The 13,599-nt window shown below is 36.5% G+C and overlaps 1 protein-coding gene across 4 annotated transcripts in view; it reads left to right on the forward strand.

Annotated features, from left to right (window-relative positions):
• HERC4 (HECT and RLD domain containing E3 ubiquitin protein ligase 4) overlaps positions 1 to 13,599 on the forward strand; it is a 121,028-nt gene that overhangs the window by 50,664 nt on the left and 56,765 nt on the right. For all 4 annotated transcript variants that reach the window (XM_008062302.2, XM_008062301.2, XM_008062303.2 and 1 more), the window contains 3 exons: positions 1,705 to 1,865; positions 13,034 to 13,110; positions 13,391 to 13,515. In XM_008062302.2, coding sequence (XP_008060493.1) covers positions 1,705 to 1,865; positions 13,034 to 13,110; positions 13,391 to 13,515 — 363 coding nt within the window. The remainder of the gene's footprint in view (positions 1 to 1,704; positions 1,866 to 13,033; positions 13,111 to 13,390; positions 13,516 to 13,599) is intronic.

The raw sequence follows: 13,599 nt of genomic DNA on the forward strand, positions 1-13,599 counted from the left end.
GCTTTTGAGCTACAGTGTGACACCTTGTCTCTACAATAAAAACAAAAAATAAACAAACAAAAAAAAAAACAAATAAAAAACCAGGGTATGTTTTTCAGTTCTTCCCTACTATGGCAGCATAACATCCTAAACATCATTCGACCTGATCCTGTAGTAAGCACCAGAATTCTACGTTTATATAAAAAATAATTGGAAAAAGTCCCCAATGCAGCAGAATACCATGTTTGCTGACAGATACTACACTAGTATTATCCTAGCAGAAGTGCTACTAAAGATGAAGTGTCATCTTACTGGTACAATCAAAGTCGGCTGAAAGGAAATATCAGCACAAATAATAAAGTCAACTTTTTAATGGAAAAAAACAGTAGCATATAGAAAAAATAATCTTACGCTTCTTGTGTGGAACAGCAAAAGGATTGTTACAATTCTCAGCACTTGGAATCATGTAGGCATGAAATCTACCACAAGGACATTACGTGGTAGGAATATTATATCAGTCAAAAAGCCTGAAATAATTCTAAGTTATATTGCAAATATGAACAGTATGGATCAGTATTATTCTACATATTGTTTTTTGAGAAATCTTTAACATGGTAGAGGAAATTATTCTTCTGGGGACTAAAAATTTGTGTTATTAACTCCTATATACTGTACTGAGCATAAAAAAAAAGACAAACCTGTGTCCCATTTAAAATTTTTCAAGCTTCTGATCAGTTGAGAGATGGTTTTCAGGAATCACAAGTGGTTTCAGGAATCCACATAATCTTTGAACAACAGACTGGACAATAAATTCCATATTTTTAATGTGGGAGGAAGAAAACAAGACTGCATTGTCTGCTCAAATATAAAACACCAGGTGGAAGATGTCAAACAAATTACTATGGCACATGTATCAACGAACCTACAATGCATGTTGGTAACTTTCACACTTTAGAAAAATACATAAAATTTTGATTTTCTCATCATAAATAAGTTCCTCAATGTCCAATATTCCATTGTAAGGCAAATATCATTGCAATAAAATAATCGGTTCCAGTGCTGTACTATTTAATATGAAGTGATTTTGGTTTTCACGATTTGGTAGGAAGGTGTGGTTGAGTTGCCGGTAGGTGATCTACGAGATGTCACCAAAGGCAAAGGGTTAAAATTCAGTGGACAGGTGAAACAGCAGATTGGGCACACTGCTGTAAAGAAAAATGGTGATTTGAAAGATTCAGGAAAGTTACTCATAATGGCATGAAAATAAAAGGTTAAGAGACTGGTAGGATATATTGGGAAGGCCCAACTTTTGTCTAATTGTGTTTTGTAGAAGAGGAATGAATGGGAGAGAGACCTTTTTTAGAAGTATGCTTGAGAATTCTCCAGACTTGATTGAAGACAGAGAACTTGTGACTGAAGAATACGAGGCCTAAACTGGATAACCACATTTAACCCATTCTAAACAAAGTGAAACATTAGAGGGAGTTGGGTAGGTTCACTGAGAGTAGATTGATGAGTCACCTTCAGCTTTGGTTCTGAGGTTTATTTGGTTTGCTTTCAGTATAGTACCTCCAGAGCACTCTGGCTGCATACATATGGAGCTCAATTTTCCCAGATTAATGTTTTTAAAAAGAAAAATGACATCCAATAATTTTGCTATACTTTGGTCTTTGTAAATTGTTTGGAGGCTAACTAAGTCTGAAGTTTTCTATCATTTTACTCTAGGCAGCACACTTCTGCTTTTGTTCCTTCATCAGGAAGAATTTACTCTTTTGGTCTTGGTGGTAATGGGCAGCTTGGAACTGGTTCAACCAGCAATAGGAAAAGTCCATTCACTGTAAAAGGAAATTGGTTCCCTTACAGTGGGCAGTGTCTATCAGACATTGGTAAGTTCTATTATATTAAAGCTTTGCTACACATATTAAAGTCTAGTTAAAATATTTCTCTTAAATTATGAACTCTGCAAAAGAATTCCAAGATACATTAAGTGAAAACAGCAAAATATAGAACAATGTGTATGGTTGCTTGGTTTCTTATATTTACATAAGGAAATTCTGGGTAAAGTAATAAAAGTTGCTTCAGAGGATGGGTTGTATGGAAATTAGGTGGTAGCTATGTACCAGTGGGAGGGAGGTGTGTGTTTTTTTTGGTGCGTTAGGGTCTTACTCAGTCACCCAGGCTGCAGTGTGGTGGCACGCTCACGGCCAATGCAGCCTTGACCTGCTGGGTTCAGGTGATCCTTCTGCCTCAGCCTTCCAGGTAGCTGGAACCAAAGGCATGTGCCACCATGCGTGGCTAATTTTATGATTTATTGTAGAGATGAGTTGCCCAGGCTGGTCTCAAGCCCCTGTGCTCAGGCAGTCTTCTCCTTGGCCTCCCAAAGTGCTAGGATTACACGTGAGCCACCCAAGCCTGGCATGAGTTTTTTTTTTTTATATAAAGTTTATAAATTTTATGTGATATATATATGTATGTTATATATTACATATATCACATAAAATTTATAAACGTAACCATTTTTAAGTATGTAGTTCAGTAATGCTAAGTTTGTTCACATTGCTATGTAAGCAATCTCCAGAACTATTTTCATCTTGCAAAACTAAAACTCTATACTCATTAAGCAACAACTCTTCATTCCCTCCTCCCTCTAGCCCCTGGCAACCATCCTTCTACTTTCTCTCTGAATTTGACTTGACTCTAGGTACCTCAGATAAGTGGAATCATACTATGTTTTGTCTTCTTGTGACTGTCCTATTTCACTTAGCATAATGTTCTCAAGGCTCTTCCATGTGTCAGAATTTTCTTCCTTTTAAGCTGTATAATACAGGCATACCTCAGAGATAGTGTGGGTTCAGTTTCAGACTATCGTAATAAAAGGAATATCATGGTAAGGCATATATGGTAATAAAGTAAATCATACAAATATTTGTTTTGGTATCCTAGTGCATATAAAAGTTATGCTTATACTATATTGTAGTCTATTTGGTGTACAGTAACATCTAAGAAAACAATGTATATACCTTAATTTAAAATTGTACTTAAATGTACTTTATTGCTTAATAATGCTGACACAGAGACACAAAGTGAGCACATACTCTTGGAAAAATGGCATTGATAGACTTGTTTGATGCAGGGTTGCCACACACCTTCAATTTGAGAAGCATGGAAAGCAATGTGGGTGTGGTTAATGGCATCCTGAAACAATTACAAATAGTAACATCACTGATCACAGATCATTATAATAGATATAGTAATAATGAAAAGGATTGAAATATTGTAAAAATTACTAAAGTCTACAAGAGTTAGATATACCTTGTTTTATTATGCTTTGTCGATACTGAATTTTTGAAAATTGAAGGTTTGTGGGAACTCCGTGTTGAGCATGTCTGTTGACATCATTTTTCCAGCAGTATGTGCTTACTGTGTGTCCCATTTTAGAAATTCTCACAATATTTTAAATTTTTTCATTATTACGATATCTGTTATAGTGATCTGTGATCATTGATTATTGATATAATAGTTTTAGGGTGCCACAGACCATACCCATATAAGATGATGAACTCAATTGATATATGTGTTTTCAACTGCTCCACCAGCTGACCTTTCCCCTGTCTGTATCTTTCCCTCTCCTTGGGCCTCCTTATTTTATTCCCTGTGATACAACAATATTGAAATTAGGTCATTTAGTCACCCTACAGTGGCTTCTAAGTGTACAAATGAAAATAAAAGTCACATATCTCTCACTTTATTTTTTTGTTTTTTTTTTTTTTTTGAGTTGGAGTCTCGCTCTGTCGCCCAGACTGGAGTGCAGTGGCCGCTCCCGGCCACCGCAACCTCGACCTGCTGGGCTCCGGCGATCCTTCTGCCTCAGCCTTCCAAGTAGCCGGAATTACAGGCATGCGCTACCACGCCCGGCTAATTTTTTGATTTATTGTAGAGATGAGGTCTTGCTGCCCAGGCGGGTCTCAAACCCGCGGGCTCAGGCAATCCACTCACCTCAGCCTCCCAAAGGCGCGGGATTACAGGCTGAGCCACCGAGCCCGGCTTATCTCTCACTTTAAATTAAAAGCTAGAAATGATTAAGCTTAGTGAGGAAGACGTGTCAGAAGCTGAGATCGGCTGAAAGCTAGGCCTCTTGTGTCAGTTAGCTAAGTTAATGCAAAGGAGAAGTTCTTGAAGGAAATGAAAAGTGCTACTCTGGTGAACACACAAATGATGAGAAAGTGAAACAGTGTGATTTACTGCATATTTTGAGCCCACTGTTGTGAAATCTATTGGTCTTTTCAAAATATTACTACTCATTGACAATGTACCTGATCACCCAAGAGTTGTGATGAAGATGTTCAGGGAGATTAATGTTGTTTTTGTGCCTGCTAACACAACATCTGTTATGCTGCCTATGGATCAAGGTGTAATTTCTACTTTTATTTTTAGTTTTATTATTTAAAAAATAGATTTTGTAAGGCTATAGCTGCCATTGATAGTTATTCCTCTGTTAGATCTGGGCAAAGTAAATTGAAAACCTTCTGGAAAGCATTTACTATTCTAGATGTTATTAAGAACATTTGTGATTTATGGGAAGTGGTCAGAATATAAGCATTAACAGGAGTTGGAAAGAAATTAATCCAACCATCATGGATGACTGAGGGGTTTAAAGTGTCAGTGGAGGAAGTAACTGCAGATGTGGTAGAAACAGCTAGAGAACTAGAATTAGAAGTGGAGCTTAAAGATGTAACTGAATTGCTGTAATCTTTTAATAAAACTTGACCAAATGAGACTTTTTTTTTAATTTAATTTTTTTTTTTGAGTTGGAGTCTCACTCTGTCGCCCAGACTGGAGTGCAGTGGCCGCTCCCAGCCACCGCAGCCTCGACCTGCTGGGCTCCGGCGATCCTTCTGCCTCAGCCTTCCAAGTAGCCGGAATTATAGGCATGCGCTACCACACCCAGCTGATTTTTTTTGATTTATTGTAGAGATGAGGTCTCGCTGCCCAGGCGGGTCTCGAACCTGCGGGCTCAGGCAATCCACTCACCTCAGCCTCCCAAAGGCGCGGGATTACAGGCTGAGCCACCGAGCCCGGCGAGGCGTTGTTTTTAATGGGTGAGCAAAGAACACGTTTTCTTAAAAAGGAATCTATTCCTTGTGAAGATGCTGTGAACATTGTTGAAATGACAGCAGAGGATTTAGAATATTCCATAAACTTATTTGATAAAGCAGCAACAGGGTTTAAGAGGATTGACTCCAGTTTTGAAAGAAGTTCTTTGGGTAAAATGCTATCACACAGTCACTTGGTACAGAGAAATCTTTCATGAAAAGAAAAGTCAGTCAATGCAGCAAACTTCATTGTTGTCATATTTTAAGAAATTGCCACAGCCACCCCACTCTTCAGCAACCAAACACACTGATTAGTCAGCAACCATCAACATCAAGGCAGCAAAAAGATCATGATCTGCTAAAGGCTCAGATGACCATTAGCATTTTCTAGCAAAAAGCGTGTGTGTATATGTGTGTATGTATGATGGGGACCCAAAAAAAAAATCAGAATTATTTTTTGGAGGATGAGCCCCAGTACAAGTTTTCTATAAAGTAGTACAAAACTTGAGTCATCTGTATGTGGGATATGTATGTGTGTATGGTAGATTTTATCTATTTACACAGTGATGAGCTTGTGCGTAGGTTGACATTTGCAGTGGTTCGTAACTTTTTATTAACCTTGAAGATTTTTTTTTTAATTTAAAGGCTATTTCAGTTATACTTGTATTTAACAAAGGTCAGCATAGATCAGCATATGATCGTAGCTTTTTTTGTTTGTTTTTTATTTGATTTGATATTGTGCTTTGTGTTATGAATATGACTTCATTTTCTTTGTTATCTTAGTTTCAGAACATATGTTTATTTTAGCAGTATTGTTTTTCTTGCGTCCTTAGCAGCATGTTGGTGTTTAATCACATCAGTTCCTTCCACAGAAGTCATTGTTAATAACCTAGCAACAAGATTTTGTAATTACATGGTGGCTTATGCCTGTAATCCCAGCACCTTGGGAGCAGAGGCAAGAGGATTGCCTGAGCCCAGGGGTTCGAGACCAACGTGGGCAACTTGGCTAGACCTCATCTCTAATCAAAAATTTAGTTGTGTGTGATGGTACCTGTGGCTTCAGCTACTTGGAAGACTGAGGCAAAAGGATCTCCTGAGCCCAGCAGGTCAAGGCTGCGGTGGCTGTGGGCGTGCCACTGCCCTCCAGCCTGGGCAATGGAGTGAGAGTCTGACTTAAAACAACAAAACCAGTTTGGAAACTATAGGGGATCATGTATTACTGTTTATAAAATTTAGTTACTTAGGGAGGCATTTTTCACCTTGGAAACTGCAGACCTTGAGATTATTTGCATTAAGATGGAAAAGGAGTTGGTGTTTTAAAATCAGTTGTTTTAGCTGCAATGTAGTTTCATCAAAAATTGTGATACATAGTAGCTAAAAGGTGAAAACAACCCAAGTGTCCGTCAGCAGAAGAATGGATGAAAAAATATATACAGATAATGGGAAAGGAATGGAATTCTCATACATACTACAGCATGTATGAACTTTGAGAAAAGTATGCTAAGTGAAAGAAGACAAACACAAAAGGACAAATATTGTATGATTCCACTGAGCTGTGGTACCTAGAACAGCCAAATTCATAGTAACAGAAATGGTGAATACTATGATTGGGGGAAGGAGGGAATGGAGAGTTATTGTTTAATGATTTCTGTTTTGGAGGATGAAAAAGTTTTAGAAATTATTATTGGTGATCATTGCACAACACTGTGAATATGCTTGATGCCACTGTGCACTTAGCATGGTTAAAATGGTAAATTTTATGTAATGTATGTCTTACTGCAATAAAAAATGTATAAGAATTGTTGATAAACATTTTGCACTGTACTAGAGCTGTATAGGATAAAAACTAGTTAAGTTGAATTTAATGGCCATTACCCCTCTAGAGGTTAAACTCATGGTCCCTACCATAAATCACATTGTTAGCATAAACTATCTGATGTGGACAAAGGCCACGGATAAACAGTGATATTCTTAACAGGCAGGATGGTCTAGGGATTAGCTCCCTGGAGCCAGGCAAAGGGCATACCTTTCTTTAGAATGTGTAAAGTTTAAACAACTGTGTTACTTTGCTAGGACTGCTTGTATAAGCTACCACAAACTAGTGGCTTGAACAATACAAATGTATTGGCTCACAGTTCTGCAGGCTAGAAGTTCAGAATTAGAGTTGCTTTCTTCCAAAGACTGTGAAGGAGAATTTGTTATAATCTCTTTCCTAGCTTCCGACGGTTTCTATCCATCTTTGGCATTCCTCGGCTTGTAGATTTTGACCTTCTTCACATAGCATTCTTTCTGTGTATATGTCTGTGTCCAAATTTTCTCCTTTTTTAAGTACACAAGTTTTATTGGTCTGAGGCCTCCCCTACACCATTAAGATGTCAGCTTAACAAATTACATTTTCAGTGAATTTATTTCCAAATAAATCACATTCTGAGGTACTAGGGATTAGAATTTTAGCATAGAAAATGCATACAAGCAACCTATAACAACACCCCAGACCTGCTGAGCTAATCCTTTACTGCACAGATCGTTAGCATCACCTGTATAAGTATAGGCAACCTTTATTCCTTAATGACTTGTCATACCTGATTCAATAACCATCATTCACAAATCCGACACTTCATATGAGCCTTTGGTTGCACAATTGATTTTTTTCAATTATATTCTAGTAAGAGGGAACAGATTCTTATTGAACAAGTTCAGGCAATTGTATTACTAATAAAAGAAGGGAAACTTAGTAAAAGTTTGAATTCTTTTTAAATTTTTTGGTAGACAGGGGTCTTGCTGTGTTGCCCAGGCAAGTCTTGAACACCTGGCCTCAAGTGTTCCTTCTGCCTTGGCCTTTCAAAGTGCTGGCGTGAGCAACCATGCCTGGCAGGAGTTTGAATTCTTACTTGAATTCTGGGTATCACTGAGAATCAGACATAATTTTTAAAATGTTTCCTTTTAGCTTACCAAAGCAGAGTTTACAAAATTATTGTGGATTAGATAACTTTAGAAAGCAGAAATGACTCCCTTAAATATCCAGGAAACAGAACTTTAAAACAAAATAGACATTATTTCAAAGAGATAACTACAATAAATTTTTCTTTATCAGTTAATTTATTCCTGTATAAAGAATTTTTGTTCTGCTGAATATTGAATTATCTGTTTTCATGAAACTATCCATCTCTCCTCACTAACAAAAAAGAGTAAGAAAAATCCTACGCAGTTCACTGGTATGTTTTGACAGTTGTCCAAGAGGTATTTCCTCAGAAGCCTATATCCAAGTGTATTTTCTTTTATGTGTATCCAAGTGTATTTTCTTCGATATGTATCAGGTAAGTTTCAGGTACCTGATATAATCCCTTTCACAGGGCTTTGAGACTTTCCTTCATTGTTGAAAACACAAACTGGCCTGTGGTTTTACAAGTGTCCTTTGGCAAACATCTGGAGTAAGTAAAAACTACAAATAGGTGACAGAGGCTTAAAATGGCTGTGGCTAATTTATTACTGATAATTATCAAATGGTATGATCTGATGGGTTTGTGATAAGAAGAATAATGTTTCTAAAGATGATGATTAAGTCTATTAAGTGACTCTTCTATCTATATAAATATAGATGAGCATAACCTTTTATAGACAAAAAAATCTTAAGATAAAACATGATAATCCTGGGATCTAATATACCAAGTATATACCAGGAATATCAAGAGATTGAGTAAATCTAGGATTGAGCCTAGACATATTTATATATATATATATATTTTGAGTTGGATTCTCACTTTGTCGCCCTGACTGGAGTGCAGTGGCTGCTCCTGGCCACCACAGCCTTGACCTGCTGGGCTCCGGCGATCCTTCCACCTCAGCCTTCCAAGTAGCTGGAATTACAGGCATGTGCTACCACACCCGGCTGATTTTTTGATTTATTGTAGAGATGAGGTCTTGCTGCCCAGGCGGGTCTCGAACCCACGGGCTCAGGCAATCCACTCACCTCAGCCTCCCAAAGGCGCGGGATTACAGGCTGAGCCACTGAGCCCGGCCATATTTATATTTTTATAAAACTCCGTGGGCAAATCTGAAGTACATACCCCTTTGAGAACCACGGCTATTTGCATGTTGTATTTGCATGTAAGCTATGTATATTCTCCCTTATACTTGCATATACTGGTATAGAATATGTAAATTAAAGCAGTAAAGTTGTGCCAGAAAATATAACTTGAAATATTTATAGTTACATTTTATCATATAAAATTAACCTGACATCTTTTCTGATTTGACAACTCTTCGCTTGAAACCATTACATTTCAAGGAAGCTTAATTATTTCTGGCATCTCTCTTTATTTGTTGAAAGAACAAATATTTGTGATTTTCTAAGCACTCCCTGAGAGTTTCAAAGATTTTCTATGTGTAAAATATATCTTGGAGCTTTAAATTTTTTTCTATATTTAGCATTAAATTTTGGATAATATGCTACTTTTTTTTTTGTTGGAGTCTCACTCTGTTGCCCAGACTAGAGTGCAGTGGCTGCTCCCGGCCACCGCAGCCTCGACCTGCTGTGCTCCGGCGATCCTTCCGCCTTAGCCTTCCGAGTAGCCGGAATTACAGGCATGCGCTACCACACCCGGCTGATTTTTTGATTTATTGTAGAGATGAGGTCTTGCTGCCCAGGCGGGTCTCGAACCCGCGAGCTCAGGCAGTCCACTCACCTCAGCCTCCCAAAGGCGCGGGATTACAGGCTGAGCCACCGAGCCCGGCTAATATGCTACTTTTATAGAACAAACTACCATAGATTGAATGGCTTAACTACAAAAATTTATCTTCTTACCTTTCTGGAGGATACAAGTTCAAGAATGAAGTGTCTGAGGCCTTTCTCTGTAGCTTACAGATGGCTGCCTTCTCAGTGTGTCCTCCCATGGCCTTTTTTGTGTGTGTACGCATTCCTGGACAATTTGTTTCTTGATATCTGTGGAGAATTGATTTCAAGACCCCCAGTGGACACCAAAATCCACAGATGCTCAAGTTCCTTATATAAAATGATGTAGTATTTGCATGTAACTTATGCATATCCTTCCATATATTTTAAGTCTCCTCCATATTACTTATAATACGATGTAACTGCTGTGCAAATGGATGCTATGCGTCATTTAAAAAAATTTTTTAAGGAACTTGTATTACTTTTTTGAGGAGTTTTTAAAAAATATTTTTATACATGGTTGGATGAATTTGTGGATGTGTATGCTGTGTATAAGGAGGGCTAACTGTATTTCTTCTTAAAAGGACACCAGTCATATCAGATTAAGGTCATAATCATACTATATAATCAGATTAGTTCATAATCATACCATCTAATGACCTAACTTTAATAATCACCTCTTTATAGACCTCATTTCCAAAAACAATCATATTCTGAGGTACTGGAAATTAGAACTTCAAACATGGATGTTGGGAGGGGTGCAATTCTCCATCACAAGAAGGTAAAATCGAATTAAATGTGATAGGAAATTTGAGTACTTCATGAAGTTATAATAATCTTGGGTGCTTGACAAATAATACTTAGTTACCCATTTTACTAAAGTGACAATAAAGTATTTAAAAATAAACATAGAACCTAATACTATTGAAAAGAACTCTAGCTCTTTCATGATGAGAAAACTTTGTTCTTTTTTCCCCTTAAATAATTAAAGACAAAAAGACAACATAAAACATAGAAAATTATTCGAGTAAGAGAATATTTGCTTTCTAGCATATTATACAAAATTTACATTATCAGAGGATCTTATAGAGCAGAAACTTAGGGGCAGGCTCTTTAAAATTGCTAAGATTTTTAACACATCTTGTGGCTTCTTTCAGTCAGGTGTAAACTAAGGCAAATAAAATTCATTTGCCAAGTTGTATCTTTAGTTTTGCTTTTATATTCTGGAAAAAACTGACACTTAGATTGAGAGCAGTGGTTCTGTCTCAGGGTTCATGAGGTCAGAATGATTTTCGTATTAATACAAAGATTTTTTTTATGGTAACATGTAGTGCGTTCATTATTGCTTATCTTCAAATGAATCTGTAAATGAATATTTCTTTAATTACTCAATTTTAACTCTGAATACATTAAATATTAATGGTTTTACACACATAAGCAAAAGCCCTTTGGGTCTTGAATAAGTTCTAAGAGTGGAAAGGATTCAGAGAACATCAAAATTCCTTTTTCCTTACAACACACACACACACACACACACACACACACACACACACACACACACACACAGTTTTATCCCTGTCACTATGTTGCTCCTACATAGAAGTACAATTTACACAGTTGTAAATAGCTCAAAGACAATGAAAGGTGGAGATAGTCCTCAACAGTGCCCTAATCAGGACTCAGTGTTTTTTTGTTTTTGGCTAAATGTTTTGTGGAAATGAACAGTTTCATGTAGACTTATGAGAATGATATAGAAAAAAGGTCTTAGATATAATGATTTTCTTATTTAATACAGATTTGCCCTTTTACTCTTTTCTTAATAGTTGTATTTGGACTTAGGGCATTGTTGTGACTTGTGGAAAATTTGGCTATATTAATGTTCTGAACTCTGAAACTTTTGTTGGTATATTCTAAGTGAGATAAAAATTATTTTATTTTGTATGTTCATATTGACAGATATTTACTGAGTTATTTTCCAAATTATTTTGCTTGGTAATAGGAAATAATCAAGGAAATTAAAATATAGTCTTTCCCTTGAAAATAATTTATGATTTTGTAGCCATGGTCACAAATATACAGATAATACAAGCTGAAGAATTAGTCAACCAAGGAGTGGGGGTCAGAAGTAGGGTGATGAAGATGATTGTATTGGAAAATGACTACTATTAAGTTACAATACAGTACTTTGGTTTTTTGGTATGTGATACCCCTAAATACTAGCCTAGCAGTATTTTTGGTAGTAGATGTTATTTTCATTTGGGGAAGCACAGGAGAGAAAAAAGGAGAAAACCTTGAATATCTTTTTGAAAATTTTATTACCCCTTTTTTATTCCCACTAAATTTGCATGTTTATATATACATTTTTGGACCTAACTTGGATTTTATCCATAAATAGATGCCAACAAAGAGCTATATGTGTCATCTTTTGTATAGCTATACTGAAAGAGAAGATAATTTGACATTATGAAGTATTTACTGAAGTTTTCATTTTTTACTTGTTTTCTTTCTTTTTAAGAACAATATTATTATTATTTTAATGGCTATGACTCAGTGACTTATGCCTGTAATCCCAGCACTTTGAGAGGTTGAGGTGGGAGGATCACTTGAGCCTAAGAGTATGAGATTAAGGACTTCATCTCTATAAAAAATTTAAAACATAGCTGGGCGTGGTGGTACACACCTGTAGTCCCACCTACTCAGGAGACTGAGGTGGAAGAATCGCCTGAGTCTAGGAGGTCTTAGCTGCAATGAGCCTGGAGTGTAGTGGCTACTTATAGTTACAATCATAGTGTGTGCTATACCTGGAACTCCTAAGCTTAAGAGATCCTTCTGCCTCAGCTTTCCAAACAGCTGGGACTCCAGGCATGTGCCACTGCACCCGGCTCAGGAGTAAATATTCTTAATTTTCATTTCTTCTAAGCTACCTTTTGTAGCTTTCATTTATTTCATTTTTATATCATCTTCAGTTTGAAAATGATACAAGATTTTCTAGTATAAGATATACCGGCTAGAAAACACCATTTTTTGTGTGTGCATGCCAGAAGAGAGACTTGAAAACATCATATGCTGCTTATGCTTGTGGAATCTTTTAATGTTCATCATATGGTCAGGTCAGTCTTATCCCCATAGCATTCAGAATATTCCAAGTCATTTTATATCATGGAGTCTGTGTACAGGAGGTCTAATTAAATCAGATGATTAAGACAAATTCTAATAGCATATTTTATGCTCTGAAAAAATATGATCTAGATTTTGGGTTTTAATTTTTTACGTTTTATTTTTATTACAGATTCTGAAGAATATTTCTGTGTAAAAAGAATTTTCTCAGGGGGAGATCAAAGCTTTTCACATTACTCTAGTCCCCAGGTAATAATATAGTCAAGTAATTACTTAGCTGTAATAATTTTGAGGAATTTAAAAAGCCCACATTAATGTTCTTTTTATGTTACAGAGTTAATTGCCTTAATTTCCCCCCCATAAGTGTACAAAATAATTTTTTTCTGATCATTTGGTAAATTTTTTTTCAGGTGTTGAGTAGAGATTACTTCTTTTTAAGAAACCAATACGTAATAAAGGGGGAGTTCTTGGTTTTGAATTATATATAATATTTGTTCCCTCTGACTAATCTCCTTATTTGAAAATTTAGAACTGTAGGCCACCAGATGACTTTAGATGTCCTGATCCTTCAAAGCAGATCTGGACAGTGAATGAAGCTTTAATTCAAAAATGGCTGAGCTACTCTTCTGGAAGATTTCCTGTGGAGATAGCCAAGTAAGAAAAGCATTTTATTGACACAGTAATGACCACAACCTTTCATTACCATAGTAGAACAGTCTTTACTTGGGAGTTTTCATT

The sequence above is a fragment of the Carlito syrichta genome, unplaced genomic scaffold (genome assembly GCF_000164805.1).
Source record: "Carlito syrichta isolate Samal-C Ts95f unplaced genomic scaffold, Tarsius_syrichta-2.0.1 Scaffold305686, whole genome shotgun sequence".
Lineage (NCBI taxonomy): Eukaryota > Metazoa > Chordata > Mammalia > Primates > Tarsiidae > Carlito > Carlito syrichta.